At 49.9% G+C, this 26,726-nt stretch overlaps 1 protein-coding gene across 5 annotated transcripts in view; it reads left to right on the forward strand.

The window, feature by feature from the left end:
• The first annotated feature begins 14,192 nt into the window (after positions 1-14,192).
• Positions 14,193-26,726, forward strand: part of TPD52 (tumor protein D52) — a 78,508-nt gene continuing 65,974 nt past the window's right edge. For 4 of the 5 annotated variants that reach the window (XM_070392646.1, XM_070392647.1, XM_070392648.1 and 1 more), the window contains exon 1: positions 16,099-16,138. In XM_070392646.1, coding sequence (XP_070248747.1) covers positions 16,114-16,138 — 25 coding nt within the window. In that variant the 5' untranslated portion in view covers positions 16,099-16,113. Of the gene's footprint in view, positions 14,361-16,098; positions 16,139-26,726 lie in introns of those variants that run through there. The other variant, XM_070392645.1, reaches the window with a different exon arrangement.

A 26,726-nucleotide genomic window follows, 5' to 3' on the forward strand; every position in this document is an offset into this window, starting at 1 on the left:
CAAGAGGGCATCTGTGAACCAGGACCCGGGCGCTCACCAGGAACCACATGGGCCCGCCCCGATCCTAGACCTCCCATCCTGCAGGGCTGTGAGAGGAGGTGTCTGCCATTTCAGCCACTGGGCGCGGCACTTCCTCACAGCTGGGGCAGACGGAGGCAATCCTGCTACCAGGGTTGCCCGGCTTTCACCATCTGTGGCAGAAGTAAACAGCACACATCTTTATGAGCGCGTATTCGGCAATAAATCCATGCCTGTCACCTGGCGGCAATGTCGTCGTATTGACTCCAGCACTGTAGCCACCATCATCGGAGGGGACACCCTGGATGTGTGACTGCCACCCGCCAGTCCAGCATGTGCCTCAGCCCCCAGAGGCCCTTGTCCTCCCGCACCCGAGAAATGGGGATGATGGCAGGTTAGGGGGTGGCTGTGAGGACACTGAGACATCAAAGACCTACTCCTGACCAACGCCAACGGATCCGACGATGTGTACAAAGAGAGTCTCTTCTGCAAGACGCGTGTTGCTCATTGCACCCCACAGCTTGGGATGTTTGTCACCATCTTCACGAAATCGCCGACACGTATTTCACGGTGGGCGGTGACGCGGGTGTGAAAGTCACACTGTCTTCACCGCTGTGCCTGGGCTGTGGCCACCGCCAACGGCCCCGAGCGGTTTATCCCAGTCCTGCCAGGGACAGCGAGGGACGCAGAGATCTGGCTCGATGCGTGCGGGAGACACCCGGGAGAGCTTGCTCAGCAGATAATCTATTATTATTGAATTATGTGAAGAGAGAAGCAAAATGCTACTTGATCGAGTTATGAATATAGCCTCCAGTGTGGGACGTGTAGAGAACGGGCATGACCACTCATCTTCAAAGCCGTAAGCGAGGACGAACCAGAGAGGGGAAGCCGGACAGAGGAGCCAGGCTTCCCTGCACGGATCAGCGCACGGTGGCCCCCGCATCGAGGGCAGCCGCTGCAGGAGGGCTTCCCTTCTCACACGCTTTCCAGGCTTCTCACCTCCCAGATCCCCCAGCAAAGCTGGGGCAGCCCCGGACAGTGGCAGGAGCCCACGGGCTTCTGGGACTCAGTTTCTCTCCCTGGTCTGAGGCTTACTTCCCTGTGTCCTTGAGTGACACGTGGTTTCAGAGCTCCAGGTCAAAGGCACATTTCCTTCCACATCTGCACACATTCCGTGCACTTTAGCATCTGTATGTGCCACCTGAACATTCCAGAATCGGCCATGGCAGCAATGATTCAGGTCCTCCAAGGCCAAAGGTCAGAGGCCACTTAGCCAGCTCAGCACCCGACCGGCAGCTCCAGCAAGGCAGTCCTCTCCCTTCTCCCTCACTCCCATCTCCCTCTCTCCCATCTCCCCCTCTCCATTTTCCCCCTCTCCCTCCCTTCTTCCTTTCCCTCCCCCTATCCCTCCCTCCTTCCAAATATGTTCTCATCCCAACTCCAGGAGCCAAAGCCCAGCCCGAGGAGGTGGGCACCTTGCCCGGTGTGACATAGCTGTCCAGCGTGAGGAGGGAGCACCTGGCCCCGGTGTGACACAGCTGTCCAGCGTGAGGAGGGAGCACCTGGCCCCGGTGTGACACAGCTGTCCAGCGTGAGGAGGGAACACCTGTCCCCGGTGTGACATAGCTGTCCAGCGTGAGGAGGGAGCACCTGGCCCCGGTGTGACACAGCTGTCCAGCCCGAGGAGGGAGCACCTTGCCCCGGTGTGACACAGCTGTCCAGCGTGAGGAGGGAGCACCTGGCCCCGGTGTGACACAGCTGTCCAGCCTGAGGACCTGGCCACCTTAGTGTCTCATTCTAGCTCCTCCTAAATTAAAAGAAATCCAAAGTGCTTGAAAGGGGATGGAAATTGTGATCCCTTGTTTCTCATTAATGGAAACTGGGGGTTTTGCTGTCTCCTGCTCCCCTCCCCGCGTAGGTCCCCCCTCCCCGAGGCCTCTGCCTTTTCTCTCTCCTTCCCTTTCTTTGTTCCTGGGGTTTACAGTTGCTGGAACCTCAAACCCCTGTGTTCCCTCCAAGTTTCCTACCCCCCGCCCCACCCTCCCCCATGTAAATAAACAGCATTAACACTTTCGCCAGGAAGAAAGCTGCTTTAAGATTGGGCCAAAACGAGCCATGAGCAGAGGGCGTGTTTAAAGGCACAGCAAGCACATCAGGGGCCTCGTGTCTGTGTCCCCTACCCTCTGAGCCAGTGAAGCCCATTTGCTTGGGCACAGCCACAGCCCAGCGGGCATCGCTGCCTGAATTTCTTCGAGGAGGCTTCACCTCCAAAATCTAAAGCAAGGCTTCCGTACGTCCAGGACTCTCACGGAGCAACAGTAAATCCGGCACAGTCGTCACTCTAATAGCAGTGACGGAGCGAGTCCTCCATTCCAGAGGACCCGAACAATCGCGATGGGTGAGGGCCTGACTGTGGGCGCAGCGGCCCACGGTCGGGCTCTCACAGATACTGCTGTACTTTCTCGCTGTTTGTCTCGGGAATTCCCTCAGGGACAATGAATTGGGTCTTTGTTTAATTCTCTGTAACGACTGGTACATGCTAACCAGGTACTACATTTTTTCAGAGGTGATCAGTGGGTGATAGAATGAACGTGGCTGCTGGGATCAGTGCACGGAATGAAGTCACGCCCACTCCCTGTTTATCAGATGTCAGCACAGTCAGTGATATCCACGCCCTAACTTCAACACATCTGTTCCTCTCGGGGGCAGAATTGCTTCTGGGTACACAGCTGAGGGGGTTACTGTCGGACTAAGTCCCCTCATTTATTCAACAGGCACGTGGGGTGGATGGAACAATGATTCCACACAGATGGCCACGTCCTAACCGACACCTGTGCATGTATAAGGGAAAGATAAGGATTTAAGCGCCTAGGGAGAGGGCCTGGCCAGGGAGCTCAGTTGGCTAGAGCGTGATCCAGATATGCCAAGGTTGTGGGTTCAATCCCTGGCCAGGGCACATACAAGAATCAGCCAATGCATCCGGCCAGTGTGGCTCAGTGGTTGAGCATCAACCTATGAGCCAGTAGGTCATGGTTCGATTCATGGTCAGGGCACATGCCTGGGTTGCCAGCTTGATCCCAGTCGGGGGAAGGGGGTGTACAGGAGGCAGCCAATCAATGATTCTCTCTCATCATTGATGTTACTCTCTCTCCCTCTCCCTTGCTCTCTGGAATCAATAAAAAAAATTAAAGCAAAAAAAAGAATCAACCAATGAGTGCATAAATAAGTGGAACGACAAATTGATGATGTTCTCTCTCTCTCCTCCTTCCTCTCTCTCTCTCAAATTATTTTAGAGAGAGAGAGAGAGAGAGAGAGAGAGAGAGAACATAGGGAGAAAGACATAAGTTATGGAGCTGGATAGTTTACATAATGGTATGCCCACGGCAAGCTTGGGAAGTGGGCTCCCTCAGCTCAGAGAGGGTAAGTAACCTGCCCACCATCACACAGCTAGAGAAAGTCCGGATTTAAATCCCTGCTTGTCTGACTTAAAACCCATGATTTTTCCAGCATTCCTTTGGACGTTATCATAGAAAGTGGAGTGAAATTTCTATCTTGAAACACTTGTCTGGCTTAAGAAGACATCTTACATATCTTTATTATCAAATAACCTTCCTGTGTGAAATGCTGTCCATAGCTCACAGTACAGTGACCCGGTGGCTGCCACTCTGCCGGTCCTGGTTTATTTATTACATTTGTAAAGCACTTTTAAAAACTGCATGGTGACCCTCCCAGGAGGGTCCCGAAGGCCGAGGTTGCTCCTCCTCCTCCTCCCGCTGATAAGAGCTCTGAGCTCCCAGGCTGCGCTCCGTGTCTAATGACAGCAGAAAGCGGCTCCTGGCCCCGCATTTCACTCCAGGCCCATGACACTGGTCTCTGGGCGTGTCCTTCCCATCATGGCCAGAAATGTGATTTGCAAACATCTTCTGGTGCAGGGACCGGGCTGTGGTCAGCTGACAAGTAGGCATTTAGACAAATGAGCCGGAAGCCATGTGCTGAGCTTGGGAGTTATTTTGAGGTCAAAAGCCAGACCTTCTCAAGCTGCAGGAGCAGTCCTGCTGAAGGCCGTTGTGTTCTGTGACCTGCTTACTCCTGCATCCTGCGTCCTAGCAAACACACAGGCTCGTGGAAGGCACTGACATTTGATTTTTAGTTGTAATGGTGTAAAAAATATAAAATAACCACCTTTCTTTTTGAAGTTCTTTTGTATAAACACAGTAGTTTCTCTTCTCCCTCCAGGCTGGGTAGCCTGTGTTCATTCATTTCCAGGAATTTTTCTTTACACAATATAAACTCATTCCCGCAGCCGGGAGATTAAGTCCAAGGCTGCCAGCACCCTTCCTTTGGAATTATGTACCAGCCCCCGGTCCCCCCCACCCCACCCCAGGGACACCCATAATCAGTCAAGTAAACCCCTGAGCACACCCTCACTGTTCACATAAGTTTACATGCTTTTCTAAAATGTGCACAAATTATTCAGGGAACCCTGAATTTTGCATCTACTTGCTTATTATTTCAAGTGTTACTTTAAGGTCCCATCGATGTTCCTTGTATATTTACATCTTCATGTTTGTTTGTTTGTTTGTTTGTTTTTAAATATATCTTTATTGGTTTCAGAGAGGAAGGAAGAAGAAGAGAAAGAGGTAGAAACATCATTGATGAGAATCATTGATAGGCTGCCTCCTGCATGCCCCCTACTGGGGATCGAGCCCAAAACCCAGGCAGGTGCCCTTGACCGGAATCAAACTCAGGACCCTTCAGTCCGCAGGCCGATGCTCTATCCACTGAGCCAAACCAGCCAGGGCCATGTTTGTTTATTTTTAACCCACTATTTTGAAATGCAAAACTCATTGAATTTTGTGCTTGGTTTTATTTTGAAGAAAAAAAACCACAAAAAACAAAAACCTCATTTCTAGCCTCCTCCTCCCCTTCTACTTACCTGCTGTGCATTCACGAATATGAAGGATCTGATTTCTGAGTACTTTGATTGCTTGAAATTTTGAATGAATTGATGCTTAAAATGGTAGAATGAGACAAATGATTGTCTACTGCACCCACACACACATTTAGCCACCACAGTGAGAACACACTGTTAGTGGAGTATTTAGAAGTATTTACAGAACTTCGTTCTGAGACAGTTTTTCACATTTTACCGTTTCTGAGACTGAGATAGGCCTGACAGCCAGTGTGGTCAGAAGCACTGACTCCCAGTGTTTTTCTCTCTTGGAGTCTGATAGACACTGATGCTGCGTCGTTAACATGGCAGCATCTTAGACTCGAGCAAATACAATAGATATGAGGACTGTTCCACGTGTTGGGCAGACGACCTCGTGTAATCCTCCGAGCAATCCCACGACGTAGGCAGGATTATTCTCCGCATTTCACAGAGCAAGGGACTAGATGGAGGAAGCTGTCCCACTGCCTATCGGCACCACCACGGGATGTGGCAGGCTAATGACCACCAGCTGGGGCGGGAGAGGGGCTTGGATTTATAACTTCTCTGGTATCAAGACTCTCAGTGTGGCCAGCAGCAAGGCACCAACATGAAGTCGCTGAACATAGAATCGGGAAGAGAGGCACCAGCACGTGAAACACATCGCCAGTTAGAAGTCACCCAGGAACACACATGGCATAGGTCCCCCTCAGAAGCCTTTGTTAACTGCTTTTCCCTGCCTCAAACCATGCCCAGGCCCATTAGCTTAATCGAGACCCAGGTACCCCTGAATCCTACCTCACACTTACTATTTCCAGTTACCTAACCAGCAATCCTCTTTTTTTCTTTAGTTCAAATTGAGTTTCTATCACTTAAAATCAAGAGTATTGAAGCCCTGGCCAATGTGGGCATTGTCCCGTGCACCGAAGGGCTGCCGATTGATTCCCCATCAGAGGACATGCCCAAGTTGCAGACGGTCGATGGCTCTTTCTCTCTCTCTCTCTCTCTCTTTCTCTCTCTCTCCCCCCTCCCTTCCTCTCTAAAATCAATTAAAAAAACATATATATATGTTTTTCTAAAAAGAGTACTGATGAATACAGCAGAGACTTATAAGATGTGCTAAGAATTACTGTTAAACCTTGAAAGTCCAGTGTAGTCACAAGCAAAAGTATTTAATCACATGAATGATATGGTCAGCGTATTTGACTTTCTCTGGCTGGCTCTGAGTTGGAAGCAGGATGAAAAATAAGGAAGCAGTCATCGCTGCCCAAGTCCTGACTGTCCTGAGCTGTCTGTGCAGTGGCTGTGGGTGGCCTCTTGGACTGGCGGTGGCTCAGGGTGTCTTGTCCGCAGTGGGCCTGGCCATCACCCATTTCTACATTTAGTCTTTCGGGACCCCCTTTTGGTCATTCTCTGACTTGAGTGTTATGGGGTAGGGGACTGAGTCATGAAAAAGTTACAGAATGTTATAATGTTATAGAGTAAAGGGTTACGGAATGTGTTGAGGGGGGAAATGAGACATGAGAAATTGAATGTGCTCGGAGGGAGAGGGGGAATGTATGAGTAAAAAGTGCGTCAGGGTCAGTGGAAGAAGGATTGCTAGATTGTCTTAGACCAGTCAGGTGTGACTCTGTTTACCCCCCCTTTGTGCTTATGAACTTTCTGTGAGCTTCTAAGGTAACACTGTTTTGCTATAAAAATCATAATGCACACTTGCTCTTTGCCACATGCCGCGAGGCTTCCCAGAGGGGGAAGGTACGGGCTGTGGTCAGCTGGCCAGCTTAATAAAAGGCTATTAAATTTAAATTCGGAGTCGGTGGTCTATCTCGTTGAGCCAACCCATAACATTGAGAAGTTGACCAATTCAGGGGATGCCAGAGATCCAGATCTTTGATTCTTGGGGGTGTCCAGCGGTCTCCATAGCCAAGTGTGGAGAGATCTCCTTGACTTTTTCCATGTCATCATGATGATCACCCAGCCAGAGCGTGACTGAGCAGATGGTTTTAAACTGGAGAGAATACCGTGCACCACCTCATGGCCACTATGACAGAAACCAGAACAACTGCCATCACCTGACAGGTGCTTCAAAACCAGGAACCCCACGGCCCAACCCAGGACAAGAAAATAAATCCCACAGGCCTGGAGGCTCAAGTAAGCCAGCCAACCAGCTTCGTTCCTTCAGACGGGGCATAGTCTCTTCTTTCTTTCTTTCTTTCTTTCTTTCTTTCTTTCTTTCTTTCTTTTTTTCTTTCTTTTTTTTTGTTGAATATATTTTTATTGGTTTCAGACAGGATGAGAGAGAGAGAGAGAGAGAGAGAGAAACATCCATCAATGATGGGAGAGAAGCATTGATCGCCTAGCCTGCTGTCTTGATCCTAGTTCAGCAAGTATTAGCAGTGATCGAAATGCCCCAGGACCCGCGAGCAGGGACTCTGCAGCCACGCCGCTGTCTGTTCCTACTCGCACCAAAGGGCTGTGCTGATCTGTGTCCCATCGCGGGCAGAGCGGTGCTGCGGTAACGTCCACCAGAGCTGGTGAAATGTGTGTCACAGTCGTTTCATTTGTGTGGATTTCCACGTTGAAAACATTGCTCGGCTGTCCCTCTGAGGAGGAGGCGGTCATTCCCCGAGAGAGAGAGACGGGACCACCAGACAAGTCCACGCTCCCAGCCTTCTGCTTATGGGCTTAGGAGGGTCTCTGCTCCAGACGAGTCTCGAGTGGGCGACGTGCTGCTGAGCGTCCATGAGGCTAGTGTTTGATCCTAAGCCTGGCCATCGGGAGGGCACTGGGGGGCAAGTAGGAAATGCTCACTGGTGGGTTCTTCCTCAGTGAAGGGGGCGCTGTGCCGATTCATCCTTGGCGCTGCTTTGCTGCCAGGGCGTGGCAGACAGAGCTCTTACAGCTCTGAGCCTTAAGAGGTATGTGATTCTGAGTACGTTTCTTACTATCTTTGTGTCTCAACGTCCTCATTGGCAGGATGCCATTCCATCGCCTGAGGTTGTAGGGGAAGTCAGAGTATTAATGTACCCTCACATTGATTTTATCTTATTAAAAGTCCAGCATTGACTGTAATGAAGTGTGAATCGGAGGAAACAGCTGGATTTGTTTTCCAGGGCAGCATTTAAAACTTAGAAAATGTCGAGAGCATAGGAGGTATTTTTTCTGGCAGTTCACTCACAGGCCAGCAAGTGGACGCGTGACTGCGTTGACTAGGGGACACTCAGGCTTATTAGTGGCGACCGAAGAGAATGTGTTTCTCTCCTGTGTCAGACATAGTAGCTCTGGTGGGTGGTTTCGCATCCTCACTAATGGTTTACTTCAGGAGCCTCCGCTTCTTGAATTTTCCCTGGGGAGGAAGCCCGAGAAGATAAGTGAGAGAAGGAGATGCTCTCCAATGACCATCATTTTCATTTCGGTATATTTGTGGAGGAAGGGCACGTACCCTGCTGTGTATCTTGGGCTTTAGGACAGATCCATGAGCTGACCCCTCCCTCCCTCCCTCCTTCTCCTCCATTCTTCCCCTCCTCCTCCTCCTCCTTCTCCTCTTCCTCCTCCTCCTCCTCCTCCTCCTCCTTCTTCTTCTTCTTCTTCTTCTTCTTCTTCTTCTTCTTCTTCTTCTCTCTCTCTCTCTCTCTCTCTCTCCTCCTCTCTCTCTATCTCTCTCTCTTAGAACTAGGCTTAAAAATAGCATGAGTGACATTTTCTTTGGAAAGATTCAGTGGTGACGTCATAGCATGTCATTCCAATGTCATCGGGAGTTTCTGCCCCTTTGAGGAAGGTTCTGGGCCAGGGGCCTGTCATCTGGACAGGGAAACATTTTTCTGAAACTCCATTTTCATTGGAAGGCAGGTTTAGTTTTTATTTCCTTGCTTGACACTTCTTAGTTCTACTCTGATTCATAGTAATGACTTATAACACAGGTAGAAAAGCCCAAGAAGTTTACAGAATGTGATTGAGAGGACGCCAAGCGGTCCCACCCACTGAGCCCTGCAGGCCTGGGCTGTTGGCAGTCAATGGCTGCCCGCTGTGTTCCCTTGGAGACTTGCCCCAAATTATTTCCTGAGGGCAGCCTCCTTCTTAGGGTGGGTCAGCATAGGGTATAAAGGCAGGGCCCTTGCTTCAATCTGGTACAACTCTGGGGGGACACCCAGACCCGTAGCTGCTGGACGGGTGGGGGAGCCGCTGTGTGAATGCGCGGGAGGCCACGCCCAGCTTAATCTCCCTTGCTTCCCTCCCCACAGGTTTAGCCCCAGAAAGCTTCCAGCATACAAACCTCCCTCCAGCTCACAGAGAATCTAACTGTAACAATGACCAAAATATTTGCACAGGGGAACCATATTATTCTACTTTCCTCACGGCCTTTTTCATAATTAAACATTACTTTTCTTTTTAATCCTCATCAGAGGGTGTTTTATTTATTTATCATTTTTTATTTTTTATTTTAGAGAGAAAGGAAGGGAGGGGAGAGAGAGAGAGAAAAAGAGAGAGAGAGAGAAGAGAAAAACATCGACTGGTTGCCTCCCGTAAGTGCCATGACTGGAGATGGAACCCACAACCTGGGCATGTGCCCTAACTAAGAATAGAACCTACGACCCTTCAGTGCACAGGACGACACTCCAACCAATGGAGCCACCTGGCCAGGGCTCAACATTTCTTAAAATCATGTCCTCATTGTTACACGGAAACACTTATTTCATTAAAGAAACTTTGAAGTTATGCCCCATCAAGAGCTGCCTTCAGAACATGGCTTGTTAAGAGATTTCAAGCATTTAGCATCTTCCTCAAACTTGTTCAGCTCCCATGATGTAATCTAATGGACACAGAATTCACAGCGGCTTGAACACATACAAGGAAGATGAAGTGGTTTATGGCTTTCTTAACAAAATCAATGCCGTGAGCCTGCTTCCTGTGATGGCTGAGGGATCTCCACATCTGACTTGCATTAGCGCGAAGTACACACTTTCCAGGTTGTTTATTTCACATTCACAGCCTTCAAAGCTGAGAGAATGCAAGGCTGTAATGTTTTCTTTAGCAATTAAGTGCTAATTACCTGACATTAAATCAGTACTTCTCCAATACTGGCTTTTGGTTTCTTGAACCTCCTAACTCTGGGTGATAACTTTTTCAAAATTGGGATATCATGTGCTCTTAGTTGTTTGACTAGACAGCCAGAACTGCCCGATAGGGTGGCCAGTCAGCAAGTCAAAACACAGGGACCCATTAAGTATTTGTATGTTGCAAATATTACAGGGACTATACTTACACTAAAAAATTATTTATTGTTCATCTAAAATCCAAATTGAACGGGTGTCCTAGATGTTCTCTGGCAATCCCAGACTCAGGCTCCTGGGCACCCCTGGGCTGGACCCAGGCTTTAGAGCAGCGGTTCTCAACCTGTGGGTCGCGACCCCTTTGGGGGTCGAATGATCCTTTCACAGGGGTCGCCTAAGACCATCGGAAAACACATATTGAATATATAATTACATATTGTTTTTGTGATTAATCACTATGCTTTAATTATGTTCAATTGGTAACAATGAAAATACATCCTGCATATCAGATATTTACATTACGATTCATAACAGTAGCAAAATTACAGTTATGAAGTAGCAACGAAAATAATTTTATGGTTGGGGGTCACCACAAATGAGGAACTGTATTAAAGGGTCGTGGCATTAGGAAGGTTGAGAACCACTGCTTTAGAGTCTGCCCACCTGCGCCTCTCATCTGGGTGAGCAGTCCTTGGGGCCAAATGGACACACCCACCCACTCCTACCCCCTCCTTACACCCTGCACTGGGAACCTGCAACTAACTCCCAAATCTCCCTCCTAACCTGCCCTGGATGTGTTTTTCTGAACATTTGTTTTGGCTCCCGCCCCACAGAGTTTTTTTTTTTGTTTGCTTTTTGTTAATTCTCACCCAAGGATACTTTTTTTCATTGATTTTTTAGGAAGAGTGAAACATCGATGTGAGAGAGACACTCAATCCAGGTCCATTCCCTTGACCCGGGATCTAACCCATGACCCTTCGGTGTGCAGGCTGCCGCTCTAACCACTGAGCCACGCTAACCAGGGCTGTGTGTGTTCTAAATGAAGGGAGTTCTTTTTATTTTTATCCTCACTCAAGGAGGTGTTTAGAGGTAGGGAGACATGTTTAGAGACAGGAAGAGAGAGAAAGAGAGAGGCTGGAAGTGTACTGAGTGGGGATCAAACCCACAACCCAGGTGTGTGCCTGGACCAGGAATGGAACCGGCAACCTTTCGGTGCACAAGACAACCCTCAACCAACTGAGCCACCCCGGGCAGCCCGGCACATGCTGTGTGTTCTCTGCTGGCCTCCAGGGGGTGGGGCCAGTGAGGGCGGAGACAAGTTTCCGCTTACAACGCCCATAGCAGGGGCTTCCATGTCCTTCTAGCCCCTGGAACATTTCCATTTGTTTCAATTCATCTGCTTGCGGGGAATTTCCATGTAGACATTTTACCAACAAATGGGTGCTTGTGAAAAGAAACCGAAAAAAAAATCCATGTCGCCATGAACAGCAAGGACACTGCAAAGTGAAGTGTCTGCCTCGTGTCCCGAGCCTTTGAGGGGGTGGCTCGGCTCAGCTCTGCACGGGGATGGGTGTAGTGCTGGCCGTTCTCCAGGCCCCGAGTGCGCAGCCCCCGGTCTGTTGGTTTCAGAAGGAACACAGCCCCAGTTGTACGTGCAGTTTCTGGTTTGTGAGGAGAAAAAAATTAAGTAGAGGGAAGACACAAGAGAAAAGCAGGCTTTTGTGGAAATTCCCTGCACTGGGCTGTTTATGGCGTGGACAGTGCTTACTTAACCTCATAGAATGAGTAAGTTAATATTTACCTGTGGCTCGGGATTGCATGAGCACACCTGTGTAGGTACATAACAAGAAGGGACTTTTAAAAAATGGCATGTTGTTTGTTAGGATTGCATTTGGCTTCATGTAACCAGAAGCCAACTAGAGCGGCTTCAGAACGTCAGGTGTTGCCCTGGCCGGGGCCTGGGTTGGTTGGAGTGTTGCCCCGATACACCAAGGTGGTGGATTCAGTCCCTGGTCAGGGCACATAGGAGAATCAACTACTGAATGCCAAAATAAGTGGAATAACAAATCTCTCTCTCTCTCTCTCTCCTCCCCCCCCCTCAAATCAATTAAAAAAAACACCCAAATGTCAGGTGTTTATTTCCTCCCGATGCCCCTGAGGACCCCGCTTCTTTCTGCGTGTCTCCTCTGCAGAGAGCTTCGCTTTCATCCTCTGCGAGCAAGTGGCTGAGCCTTCTGGACAGGAAGGGGAAAGGTGAAGGGTAAAATAATGTTGCCAACTCTGTCTTCTTCGTAAATGATTTCTTGGAGGTTGTGACCAGCTAACTTTGCTCATATCACACTGGCCTCTAATGTGTGAGAGAGCCAACCCCAGCTGCAAGGGAGGCTGAGTGGCCAGTGTTTCTGCAGGGCACTGCTCGCCCTAACAGTGTCTGGGATCTCTTAGAAAGGACAATGGAAAGCAAGATACTGGGTAGGACGTTAGCCTTCTCTGCCACTGGTGGACAGCAAATGCATTCTTTAAAAAGCCAGGCATTTTTCCTCCCAACATACGTAACAGGCAAGCCCATTACCACACAGCACATTAAATAGATATGAGTAGAATAAATAATATTTCTAGCCCGGCTGACGTGGCTTAGTGACTGAGCGTCGACCTATGCACCAGGAGGTCACAGTTGGATTCCCATTTGGGGCATGTGCCTGGGTTTCGGGCTCAATCCCCAGTGTGGGGCGTGCAGGAGGCAGCCGATCAGTGATTCTCTCTCATCATGGATGTTTCTATCTCTCTATCCCTGTCTCCTCCTCTCTGCTATCAATAAAAATATCTTTAAAAAAATAATATTTCTAACCAACATTAGTGCTATTGATTTGTCCACAAGTTAGCCCATAGGTTGGGAGCTCGTCTCTCTAGGTGTTCCCTCTATACGGTAGATCTGAGCAGCAGCTAGTCAAAAATTCTTTACATAATGGAATTCCTGCCAATGCCAAAATGTGCTGTACCATTACACTTCAAAAATAAGTTTAAAAAGGCAGAGTATCGCGTGTCTTTGTTAAAAACACTGGATTGTTAGACACAATCATTTTAAAATGCGAACATGAAAGCTAAACTTACAGTATTTTTCAATGCATGCTCTAAAGAAGGCATGAAAACAAGGCCAACCTGGGCCTCGACCCGCTGGAGCTTATCAGCTACGAGGCTATAACCTAGTAGCATGCCTGGCTGTAGCGGTGCCTGATGGGTGCCAAGCGTGAGTGGCGCCCGGCCGGAGGCGGGTGCAGTGGGCGCAGGAATAGAGGGAGGTCTCCTGCGTTTGCCGAGGGCAGCCGCATGGTCTTCAGCTGACTGACACCTAAAAACACTGGAAGAGCCTCTACACCTGGAGAGCTAGGCCACGCAGCCGGCTGAAGGCCAAGGCCAAGGCAAGTCTCCAGGCAACACTGGAGGAAGGTGCATCACCCGCAGGCTCAGCGGCTTATGAAACTGAGGTGCCACCTCGGAGTACAGAACCCAAGTGCCTTCATGGAAGAGGAGGAACCGCAGTGCTAACGGCAGTAAGCACAGTCCTGTTCCAGGCCCTTCAAACTGTCCTCTCGGTCAGTGGACACCAAACCTCAGAGTGCATTTCCAACAGACCCCTGCCGACAGTGCTGCCAGCTGGCTCATTTAATTCACTCAACCCTGCACTCAGCACAGCTCTTATTACAGGAAAACCTTCCTGACCCTAACGGTTAGGGCCTAACCCTAACAACCCTAACCCTAACAACCCTAACCCAACCCGAAACCTAACCCTAACCCTAACCCCAACCCCAACCCTAACCCCAACCCTAACCCTAAAGATGGGAGGACATAACATTTGGGGATTCGGTGTCCTGCTCGCCTTTGGGACCTGCTGGAGTTGGCCTGGGGATGACCTCCGTCGGAGGGGACTGGGGAGACGGCAGGGCAGAGGCACTGCTCAGGGCCCCTCCGTGTGTCCGACTCCACCTGAGCCAGGTGCTGGGCGGCAGGGGCGGCAGCGCGCGCCTCGCCTCGGAGGGAACAAGGGGAACTAACTCCAGGCCGGACGCCACGCCTCCCGCCTCCCGAGGCCCCGCCCTCCGTCTCCCGAGGCCCCGCCCCCTGCCTCCCGCCGTCTCCCGCCGTCTCCCGCGGCCACGCCTCCCGCCTCCCGCGCGGCCGCGCCCTCCCGCCTCGCTACGTGGCGGCGCACCGGGCGGCGGTCAGGTGGTTGGGAGGCGCCGGACGCCTCGGGGGCGGGGACTCGGCGCCACAGCGGCGGAGCGAGGAGGAGCCGGCGGCGTGGTCGGAGCGGGGCCGGCGGCGGGGACGCGAGGTGGCGGCGATGGAGCGCGGCGAGCCAGGTGAGGGCGCGGGGCCGGCCGCGGGGCGCGGGGCCGGATGGGGGCGCGGGCCCAGCAGGTGCACGGCGTCCTCGGCGCCGCCCGCCCCGCCGGCGGCAGCTCCGGGTCCGACCGCGCTTCCTGCGGTGACCGGGCTGGAGGAGGGCGCTGGCGGCCGGAGGGACCGACGCCGAGAAGGTTCTGGGAGGCGGTGACCGGCGGAGCTGCGTTCTGGGGGGAAGGCGGCCGGAGCGAGTGCCGCGCAGCTGCTCCTGTCGCTGATGGAAACGGCGGCTCCGGGGACCGCGTCCTGGCGCCTCCCGGCGTGGCCGCAGCACCCGCTCAGTCCTCCCCTGGGGAGCGTGGGATTTGTTGGCGTCGGAGCTCATGGTGGTGGCGGGGACGCAGATATTTCACTCGCCAGGGGCCCCCCCGCGGGGTGGTGTCCGTGGGGTGTTGGGGTGGGGAGAGGGCAGCTTTTCATCGGAAGGGTCTTCTCTTGCCCATGGACACAAAGCCTCGGTCTGTTACCGCCGCGCAGGGCGCACGGGGCTCCGAAAGCGGGTGCGGTGCCGGGTGCCGTGCGGGCGCCTTGGGGGTCCCTGTGTGCGGTGTGTGGCCTTGCTGGGCTGGGCGTCCAGCTTTCAGGGCTGCCACCTCCTGGAGCTCCTCGCCGGTCATAACCGGGGAACTGGAACAGACGCGCCACACGCTCTAAAAAGATGCAGAAACGCTGAAAAACACGACCGAGAACAACCGGGCCCGTTTGGAAAGTTGGTGTAGGAATGACTGTTGTTTTGAGTCTCAGCTCACAGTTTTCATTTTTTGCTCATTACCCTCCAGTGTTTTCCTTCTTGCTGATGTGTCTTATGTAAATAAACCCTATTTCACTGATACAGCTTTGTATGTTAACTTTTGAGAAGTTTAAGATTCTTTGGGGCCTCCCAACCCTTACTTTCTCTCCCATCCCTCAAATTACTGTCACACTGAGCACTTACAGTATGTAATATGTAAAAGACATATGTATATATACACACGCGCACACACACGTATTGCCTCTGTTTTTAACTTCTTGAGGGGAGAGGCCTGTCCTTTATCTTTGTCCAGGGTTGGGTAACATGGCGATTTGCACATAGTAGCAGCCATTCAAGTGTTAGAGTCAGAAAACTGATCACAAGTCTGATGTGTGTTGTGAGGAGGAGGCAGGGCCACCTTGTAAGCCAGCACTGTCCGAATTTTGAGTGGGGACCATTGGGGTGTCAGACAGCATGCACATTTGTACAGGTCTTCCATTGCCATGGTCAACACGATGTTTTTAGAACGACCATGCTTGGTACTTGTCAGGAACTGTCTGACTTAGGTGAGTGAGGGGCTGATTTGATTGGAGTTTGTGTTCTAGCTCCTCTGGTAAGAAGCAGCCATTGGTGCTGCTGCAGTATTCCAGCTGGCTGCCACACTCTGCTTGGTTTTTGTAGGACTAGTGTGTGTGTATAAGACATAGTCATGTTAGTCCTTGTTTTTTGCGTGTTTTTTAAAAATATATATTTTTATTGATCCCAGAGAGGAAGGGAGAGAGAGATAGAAACATCAATGATGAGAGAAAAGTAATTGATCAGCTGCCTCCTACATGCTGGAGGTTGAGCCTGCAACCGGGGCATGTGCCCTGAGCAGTAGTTGAACTGTGACCTCATGGTTCATAGGTCGACCCTCAACCGGTGAGCCACACTGTTAATCCTTGTTTTTAATTGTTATTCCTCCTCCTCAAGTGAAGGGTATGGAGACTGGTCTCAGAATAACAGGTGAGTCACCTGCTTGGGAAGGTCAGCGGGCTCCCTGTGCAGCTGTGCCGGGTGAGAACCACATAGCCTTGCCTTACACTGCTGGTTCCATCTGCCTGTCTCTTTTGCCTTTTTATCTTTATGTTCCCACAGCGCACAGTAGGTGCTCAGAAATATCTGTGGGTTACCTGCAATGGAAGGGAAAATGCAGGAGCCCCTTCCAGCTGTCAGAACCACTGGTGACCTTCCAGGTTGGACTCTCGCTTCCTACTTCCTCCTGTCTCCTGCTCTTTTTTCCTCTGTAATTTTAAAGGAAGTGGAGCTCTGTGGTTAGGTGGAGAAAGTTGCTGATGAGGCTGTGCAGGGCATGGGGGGAGGGGCAAGTTAATGTGAGCTTTTGAGCTGGAGTGGATGGCTCAATCTTCAGTGACTCAGTGAGATGCCTGGCTTAGCGTGGAGGAGGAGCCTAGGATTGTAAACCCTCCTGCTCACTAGCAAGTAATGTTGGCCGAAGCAAGGCTTATCACACCCTGTGCTTGGCTCTTGAATTGCGATTATTTTGCATAGTTTTTAAAACCAAATCAGAACATTTTTATTGACTGTGTGTGGACTTCCTTGCGTTTATCTGTCCCTTTAAAAACACACCTCTAGATGCAAAATTAAATGCCCTACCTCTTGTCTTAAATGCCTTTCTCTATTGAAAGTGTCTCCTTTGCCTTCTTTCCTATATGAAGCTGTCAAAATGTATCCTTTGTGTTATTCAGCAGGGCTGTAGAGTTTGGAAATGAACAGTTTTCTTTGTGTCTTCAGTGGCACATTCTAATACTCTTCAGTGTCAGGCTCAGATTCTAATAGTTCTCACCGTCCTCTGTACCAAGACTTTGTATAAAATGCTCTGCTTAAATTGAGAGCTCAGCCAGTGTCAAGTGATTTAAAATATACCCGAACTTGCTGATGCCTGTCGAGAATTTCAACGTGTTAAGCCCCGCACGGCACGTCTAATGTGTGTGGTATTTCCTGCTCTGTGCTAACTAGTGCAAACACTGTAAAAACCCTCCCTACTACCTTTTATGGGGCTGAATAAATATTTATGCTCACTACTCTGTTAGTAATAACCTCTAGTTTACCACCATTGTATGGAAGTGATAGTCAACTAGTCACTAAGCATTTTTGTGTTTGAATTACACACACACACACACACACACACACACACTTTATTTTAAGGGGGAAGGCCAAAGAAAATGGGGAGGAGGGAAGGCTGAAAGAAAAGGGTGACACAGTAATATGTCTCTGTGACTTCATTGTAATTATGCCTGAGAGAGAACAAAAATGTGAGATGTCGCTTATTTAAAAGTAAAACAGATACGGAGACACTGGATAACAATGAAGGTCTGCTCACAGATCTTCTTTAGGTGTGAGCCATGCAGGTTCTTGGTTTCTTTGGTCAAGTCTCGCGTTCCATATGGTACTGATGTCTTTGTTAGCTCACACTCACTTCCTGCACTTATTTTTGTGCGGAAGCCTGCCTGGTCCCCAGGGAAAAGCTTAAGTGGTAGGAGGAGGGGTTATGAGTGGTTAGCAAGATCTCAAAGCAGAATAATTCATGCACACAATCTAAACAGATAGCTCCCAGTTCAGAGCAAAAAAGAATACCCAATCCCCTGACCTACTGTGCTACTGATTCTTTTGTTGTGGTTCAGATCGTTTTATTTTCCTTTTGGGGTTCATTATTTATGTTTTAACTAGTGACCCGTTGCACGAAATTCGTGCACGGGAGGGGGGGTGTCCCTCAGCCCAGCCTGCACCTTCTCCAATCTGGGACCCCTTGGGGGTTGTCTGACTGCTGGTTTAGGCCCTTTCCCTGTCCCTCTCACAATCCGGGACCTCTGGCACCTAACTGCTCATCTGCCTGCCTGCCTGATCTCCCCTAACCACTCTGCCTGCCGGCCTGCTCTCCCCCAACTTCCCCCCGCTGGCCTGATCGCCCCCAACTGCCCCCCCTTTCTGGCCTGATCTCCCCTAACTGCCCCCCCTTGCCAGCCTGATCACCCCCAACTTCCCCTCCCTGCCAACTTGCTCGCCCCCAGCGGCCCGCCCCCCCCACCAGCCTCATGGCCCCCAACTGCTCTCCACTGCTGGCCTGATTGCTCCTAACCGCCTCTGCCTCGGCCCCACCACCATGGCTTTGCCTAGAAGGATGTCCGGAAGGTCTCCCGGTCTAGTTAGCATATTACTCTTTTATTAGTATAGATTGTTGGCTGCATTTAACCGAGACTCTGCCAAACTTTACTTTAACTGGGTGGGGACTAGCTGTACAGAAACCATAATCTTAGCAATGTATTTTTATTAGTAAATGTCTGAGGGATTTAATGTTTACTGGAAGTTAAAAAACGTTTGAGTTAAAAGTACTTTTTTGGTGGTTGAGAATAGTTGTTCATTTTAGAAAAATCAGTAAATACAGATGGAGAAAAAGAAAAAATCACTTGTAATCCTATTCTGAAAAGCCACTGAGAGCATATTGGTTTATAGCCATCCACCTATCTAAATTTCTCAACAACTCCCTAAGTAATATCCTTTGAATATTTCATTTTATTCCTTGCCTTAAAAAAAAACTGACTATATTTTAAAACGCTTCTCCAGCATCATTTTGACTAGCATGGCCAGGTAATTAATGCACATGACACAAAATTCAAAATGACTGAAAGGTTGCAAAAGGTAAACCTCCCTGCCATTCCTGTCCCTGGGCTGTGTCCTTGGATGGCAATGACACCACCGTTACCAGTGTCTTCTCTACCCACCCAGAGCGTCTGTGTATGTAGTTTCACATACACTTTTATTTAGATACATAATTCTGTATGCACTTGTGTGGCTATATGACAAACACAAATTGTTTAGTGCCTACCTTCACTTAAATACAGTGTGTTTTATTTTTTTTAATTTTTTAATCCTTGCCCGAGGATATTTTTCCATTGATTTTGAGAGAGAGTGGAAGAGAGAGGGAAAGACAGAGAGAAATGTCGATGTGAGAGAAACATTGATTGGTTGCCTCCTGCATATGCCCTGATTAGGGCTAGTGCTGGGGAGGAGCCTGAAACTGAGGTACATGCCCTTGACCGGAATCAAACCCAGGACCTTTAGTCCATAGGCCAATGCTCTATCCACTGAGCCAAGCTGGCTAGGGCTAATACTGTGTGTATTAGAGGTCATTTGACATGTAGAGTGGCTTCCTTTTAATGACTGTTTATAGATGTGTATTTGTAGATGTATCATGTTATTCTGGGGAACCAAAGTTTTGCCATCCCAGATATGCTTTTTGGTTTATTGATTTTAATCTGGTTATTAAGAAACAAAAGACTCACACAGCCCAAGTGCCCATCAGTAGATGAGTGGATAAAAAAAACCCCCACACCTCTGGTACATTTATACAACGGAATACTATGCAGCTGGAGACAGCATGGAGGGACCTGGAGAGCATTATGCTAAGCGAAATAAGCCAGTCAGAGAAAGACAGCATATGATCTCGCTAATATGTGGAATGAACAAAACAGAACCAGAAGCACATGGAGATACAGGGAACAGACTGACAGGTGTCAGAGGGGAGGAGAGGAAGGAGGGTTGCATAAAGAAGGTGAAGGGATTAGCCAATAAACATATGGATAACCTATGGACACCGACAATAGTGTGGTGGTGGGGATGGGGGAAGTCTGCAGTAATGTCAACATTAAAATTCTACAATAAAAACAGTATTCCAAAAAAAAAAAAAAAAAAAAAAGAAGACTCTGAAAGATCTCTGACCCTCCCCCGCCTGCCTAAAGACATTCAGGTAGAAAAACCTGCTTAAAGGTGGGAGCATCACCTTCGCAACATGTGGCGGTGAGAGGAGACCTAGCCCAGCCTGTTGGTTCAACTTCCTTCTGGGGCCCATTGTTTCTGGGTGGCCCAGAGAAAGGTTACCTACTACATGTTTGCCCTTTCTCATTTACCTGTAATTACCGGCTTTCCTTTTGAAATCCCAGCCCCCTGCCCCCTTCTCTCTTGTCCAAAGTGGTGTACAAGCTGCCGCTGCCCCATGCGATGTCTTTGGGTCCCATATTCTGATGGCACCCCACATGTACATCGGTCACGAACCTTGGATACGTTCTCCGGCTGATCTGTCTCATATAAATTTGATGATCAGCACGGCTAGAACTTGGAAGGTGGAAGGAAGGTGATTTTTTGTGTCCCCACATTATGTACCGCAAGGGTGAGATTTAACTTGTTCCCTACTGATGGATGTTTAAGTTTCCCCTGGTCCTAAAACAAAGCTGCAGCAAATAAATGTGTATCCAAGCCACCCCATAAATGTGCGGCGTGCCTGTGGGAAGAGTTCTTGGAGGAATGTGACTGTTCAGTTTGACAGTGCGGAATCCTGCTCCGAAGAAGCGGTGCCAATTATACACCCCAGCAAGGTGCCAGCAAGGCTTCCTCCGCCCCCGGCAGGGTGTTGTCACACTTTGTCGTCTTTGCTGTTCTCATAGGGGAGCAGCTATATGTTTAATTATGTATTTTTCTTAAAGTGAAGGTGGTTGTATTTCATTTGATAGGCTTAAGACCTGTATTTCATTTTTTATGAAATGTCTGTTCATATACTTGGCCAATTTTACTATTGTGTTACTGGTCTTTTTCTTCTTGATTTGTAAATGTGGCCTCTTTCCATGATATTAATTACTAATATATTTTTTCCTAGTTTGTTGTTCCTTTTTTGACTTTATAGTGTTGTTTTTTTTTCCCCAAGCAGAAATACTAATTGATGGGTTTTTATCTTTAGCTTCTAGCTTTTGACTCATTCCCAGAAATGCCATCCTCACTTGGTGTGTATGTTTTCACGGTTTTCGTTTTTACATTTAAATCTGTCCTCCATCTAGAGTTAATTTTTTAAAAATATGTTTTTATTGATTTTAGAGAGAGAGAAACATCGATGAGAGGGGAACATGATCGGCTGCCTCCTGCAGGTCCCTTACTGAGGATCAAGCCCGCAGCCCGGGCATGTGCCCCCTCCGGGAATCGAACCAGTGACCTCTTCATGCATGGAATTATGCTCAATCACTGAGCCACACCAGCCTGGCTGGAGTTTACTTAGATAAAAAGTGTGATGTGTCTGGAAGAGTTATATATGCTCTCCCTTTTCCTTTGACAGGTATTGTTCAGAAAAGTGGCAGGCTGTGGTAGCGCCATGGGAAGGGAGCGGTAGGGCGTGTGTCCACCAGAATGTGGCCGTGTGTCCGTCCTCTCGGGTCAGAACTAGTTATACATGTTTAGGGCAAAGAATGCTAGACTGAAGTTATGTCTGGGTGGAAAATTCAGCTTCACTGGATAAGTCACTAAACCTCTCTGGGGCTGACAATACCTCATGATGACGTAAGAAACATTCAAACCTGTGAAGAATTTTTGTGAGTTGATTTGAACCGAACTGTTGACAAATGCTGGGAAGGGATTGAGAACCTCAAGGGATTGAGATAATGCTCTGGAGAATGGCAGTTTTGCACCTTGTTTTATACATTACAATCAAAGGAGGAGACGGAAGTGGGATACATGAAATGTATTGGTTATAGATTAGGGAGGCAGGAGAAAGCAAGCGGGGAAACCTCTGGGATTGGACAAAGTAAAATGATAGACACACACTTCTTTTGCTTAGGTGGGTGTAGGATAGTTAACAGTCACCAAGTAGCTCAGTAACAGTGAGGGGATTTGTGGTCTCCACAGAGTGGCACCTATGCTTTGAGGGGTCCGGAAAATTATTTTGACATTCCAATGAGATGTAATTGCAGATGCAGAAAGACAATAGACAGGCTCAGTTAGGGCAGAGCTTGACCTTTGTCAGGGAAGATACTGGCCTAGGACATGACTTCCTACCATAAATTGCTTTTAGTTACAACGTTTTAATTTCAGACCATCCTGTGTGGTTCCTTTAGGTATCTGAGTTTGCAAGGCCGCCATGCAGGCCTGCCCTGAGCTGGTCAGGTTAGCATGTGGCCCCTTTTCGTCCACACTCACATACTTGTGGAAATTAAGGAAACATCTGTGACTAGCACTGGTGCTATAGCCAGAATATCTCACTATCTTATAACCAGAAAATGCTGACGCTGAATTTTCTACCCAGACATAACTTCAAGTCAGTATGTACTAACTGTGAAACTGAAGATAAGCTGTTTCTGTAAAATGCTAACCCAGTGGTTCCCATTTCAAATTAAACACTTCATTTCTTTAGCAGCAAGTGCAAGCGTACAGCGAGGCCACTACAGCGAAGTGGGTGTCTATGGCTGTGTGACCGTGGCCGCGAGGCAGTGGACAGCTAGGCTGGGTCCTCTGTAAACAAAGAGGGTGACCTTTGAATTTGGACTTGAAGGCTAAGTAGGAAATCTTGATAAGAGAAAGAGGGGCATGGAAGGGAATTGGGGGTGAGATCTGGGGTGCGGGTCTGAGGACAAAGGCCGGTAAAGAAGGGTTTTCGGGTTGGAACTGGGATAGAATCTAGGAAAAGAAGAGCAGATGCAGGAGGGAGGGTCTGCACTTGGGTGGGGTCTGTCACATTGGAGCCCTGGTTACCCAGAGCTGCATAATAAACCACCCCAACATCTCGTGATTTAAAACGGCAGCACGGATTGTGGTCGCAGATCTGTAAGATGGCTGGGCTCAGCAGGGACAGCTCATCCGGGCCACTCCGCCTCAGTTGGGACCCCTTGCAGCCTGCGATGGGGATCATCCAAACAACCACACGAGGGCCGGTTGTTCTGGGAAGGCACGGACGGCTGGAGCTCAGGCACCTGCTCGCGCCCGTGGTCTCCGGTCCACACAGCCTGTTTGCTGAGGGCTGTTTGCTTGCCTGCGTTGAGTGTTTTCTCTGGAGACCGTGTTGTTGGCCCAACAGCAGGCCGCTCAGGAAGCTAGCTCAGGGCTCCCCTGGGGGGAGTCCCAAGAGAGAGGCAGGGGGCCAGCAGTGTGGCTCTTTGTGACCTGTCTCGAAGTCACGTGGCATCACTTTTCTCTCATTCTATTAGAAATGGGTCACAAAGGATGGCCAGATTCAGGGAGGGGGATTAGACCCCACTTTGGTGGGAGGAGTGTCGAGTGTGTGCATGTTTTAAAGCCGCCCCAGCTCCTTGCAGTGCATGTGCTTGGGAGTGAAATCTGGGTCTAAGAGAGGAGTGGGCAGAAGGTCATGGTTTGGGGACCTTAGCACGGGTGATGTTTGAAGCTATTAAGTTGCTGAGGTGATTTCGAGGAAAAAGTGAAGCAAACAGGACATTTCAGGGAGGGGAGGGGAGAGGCCAAGCAGACTGAGGGGGAATGTAGCTGTTGGCCTTGTGACGAGGACAGTCATGATAATGCCGAGAGATTCAAGCCCATAGCTCGGGTGGGGGTGCGGAGAAGGAGGGCAGGCCTGGTGCACTCGGGGTGGAGTGGTAAAGGGAGGCAGCGCAAAGGCCAGACTGCTCTTTCCAGAAGCCCAGTGGTGTTCGGAAGGGACGTTTGGGGTAAGTGATGGTGATTTGCTTGCCTGTGCTTGACATTTGTGTGTGTTTGTGAAATTAGCGAAGAAAGTGGAGGCGAGAGGGAGTAATGGGGCTTACTGTTCCTACAGTATATGCCACTGATTTTAGCAAAGAAGTGTTTAACGCAAAACATATTTGAATAGTCCTATCTAGGCTTTGACCTTCAAGCAGCTCAAGTCTAAGCAACAATTCACTTGGATGTGCCAGAGCCTTGCGGACAGTAAGAGCTTGTTAAATGTGAGCGGGTGAAAGTAGTTTCCTGTCCCTGGGTGAGACGCAGGTGAGCCGAGAGGTGACATTTGAGCCAAATCCTGGGAACGCTGTGATGTTTTCCCTGCGGTGGTTTCTCAGAGGTCGTGGGCTCCCCTGGGCCGTGGGACTGACTCGTGCGGTGATTATTGTCCTGGCTTCTCGCACTTGGGAGATAGTTTTCATTCCCAGTGGCAGCCCCAGACTGGAGAGGCAGTCGGCTGTTTCCTCGGTCGTGGCTGAGAGAGGCAGACCTCCCGAGGCCTGTTCTGCTGATTGAGAAGTGGTTGCAACTGCTCCGTGCTTCTGGGCTGGAGGAGGGTGACGTGGCAGGTTCCTCCCGGTTTGGGGGCCTGTTTTCCCAGGTGCCAGCTCCTTCCCAGCTCACTTCCTCTGTCAGCCCTGGCAGGGGCTCAGGCCCGGGTCCCTGCCTGCTGGCGGCCTCTGGGGCGCTGGGCTCCCTGCAGGAGGTCTGGTGGCGTTCCCTGGCTCATCCCGTGCGTCATGCGGCTGTGGATGTTACATCTGAAGGCAGTGAGCGCTGGTGAGACAACCAGCTTTGCCGAGGGCGCTAGACAACGGGTGATCCCGGCATCTGAGCCTTAGACCTGCCACGGCTGTTCCCGGCGGCTCTCCCCATGGGCTCTGTCGTTGGCCGTGCTTCTCCTTCCTCCGAACACAGCCTCTCTCTCTTTTCCTGTCTTTTTCCTCCACCGAATTCCATTTTCTTCTTTCTCTTTTTATCTTCCCCACTTGGGCCAGAAAGTTGTTTTTGCTTTGCTTTTACTGAAGGGATTTCATGGACTCATTCAATATACTGTAATATGTTTCTTATTAGTATTAAAAATTTTCCAGTAAGAATTTAAAAAAATCCTCTGAAAATGGATTTCCTAGTTTTTTTTTTTCATTTATTATTAATTAACTAGAGGCCTGGTGCATGGAAATTCATGCACTGGAGGGGGGTCCCTCAGCCCAGCTGCCCCCTCTCATAGTCCGAGTGCCCTGAGGGGCGGGAGGCGACCTGGTGATCAGGGGAAGGTGACGCCCCATTACACCTCTGCTGCTGCCACTGCCAGCAGCGCAAGCCTCACCGGCCTTGGTTACCTGAGACTCGGGCGGCCCTGGGTGGCTGGGGGGCTGAGGGGACTGGGCCCCACCATCTTTGAGGGCGTGACAGTCAATTAGCATATTCCCTTCTTATTGGCTGTGGGCGCTGCCGTCTTTGAGGGCGGAGCAGTCAATTAGCATACTCCCTTATTGGCTGTGGGTGCTGCCATCTTTGAGGGTGGGGCAGTCAGTTAGCATATTCCCTCCTTATTGGCTGTGGGTGCTGCCATCTTTGCGATTTTTAGCATATTCCCTATTTATTAGATAGGATTACATTGCTATTGCAAAGCTAATTTAGGTCTCGTGGGGGGTGTGTGTGTGTGTGTGTGCGCGTGCGTGCGCGCCCACTCGCGCAATGACTCAAAGTTTAGAAAAATATTTCAAATTATTAATTGGAAATTCCAAAAACCGTACTTTATTAGTTTAACTCTTTGGGTTTCTGTATAATTCTGGGCAGAGTAGAAACACTTGGAGGCCATATGATTTTTAGAAGCGTTAGGAGATGAAGAGGAAACTTGATGTTTCCTTCGAATCCGAATCCGGTGCGAATCCGGTGCGGTGCCTGGCCGTGACTGTCGCATTGTCCCTGCGGCTGTTACCGGCTCCAGGTGCTGGCCCTCCCTGGCCCAGGGCAAGGCTGCTGCTGCCCTTCCCTCACCCCGACTCTCAGGATACTTGCCCACAGGTAAGAGCAGGGACCCAGGCCCACCCCCGGCTTCTGACCATGTGCCCATCTGCCAGTCCTCCTTGCCTTTGGGGAATTTCTCACGTGGGCTTTTCCCATTAACACCACACCTCACAGTCATGTTCTCTGAGCCGAACAGAAGGAAAATGTCATTGTGTCCTTCGCAGGACGGTCCTGCTCGCCTTCCTGCAGCGGCTGGAGGGGTGCGGCAGGGTGGCCTTTCAGCTTTGTGGAGTGAGAGGTGTGGAAAAGAAGGAATCTGTCGGTGACGCCGCCCTTACCGAGGCCTCCTGGGTCCTGGCTCCAGCCACGTGGTTATGGGCGGTGAACCCCTTATTTGGTCCCTGCGCTCGGCAGCACCCCGAGCGGCCACCACACTTCTGTGTTTGTTTTTTGGGGAAGCAGCTGTGCCGGTCATTGAGCCCCTCCAGTTACTGGCCCGTGTACAGCAGCTGTACTCATTTTATTTAGTGTTTTCCTGCGATTGGTAGTAATTCTTATCTTTTTTTTGCATAAGCTAAAGGTAATCTGAGTGGAGAAACGGTTATAAACACTTCTCTTTAATAAGAGCCTGGTGACCTCGGAATTGTAAGCACCCTTCCCCCATCTCCCCCTGGGTGTGTAAGCATCCGTCTCTGTTTGAACGTGCATGTTAATTAAGGGGCCAACACACTGATGGAAATATACCCTCGTTCTAATGAAAGTGAAAACCAAGGCAGGCTCGCTGTGTTTGTTCACTAGTACTTGCCCCGCCCGCTCCATCTCCCCGTGCACACCCCCCCCCCCCCCCCCCCCCCCCCCCCACGCACACACACAGTTAGTCAGTGTACAGGCTCTTAATCACAGCGCAGACGCAGGCCTCCGGGATCAGGTCTCCCTGTGCGGAGGGAATCAAGACCTGCCTGAGGCTGTCCCGGAGGGAGCAGGTCTCGGGAAAGCTGGTGCCAGCACAGCTGTGCACATGAGTGCGGGGCGCTGGGTTGTGCGTTGCGTGGGGGGGCGTGTAGACCCCGCCGCATCTCAGACCTGGTCTTGG

Source organism: Myotis yumanensis, unplaced genomic scaffold (assembly GCF_028538775.1).
Source record: "Myotis yumanensis isolate MYYU_CA2020_CCGP unplaced genomic scaffold, mMyoYum1.0.hap1 SCAF_15, whole genome shotgun sequence".
Taxonomy (NCBI): domain Eukaryota; kingdom Metazoa; phylum Chordata; class Mammalia; order Chiroptera; family Vespertilionidae; genus Myotis; species Myotis yumanensis.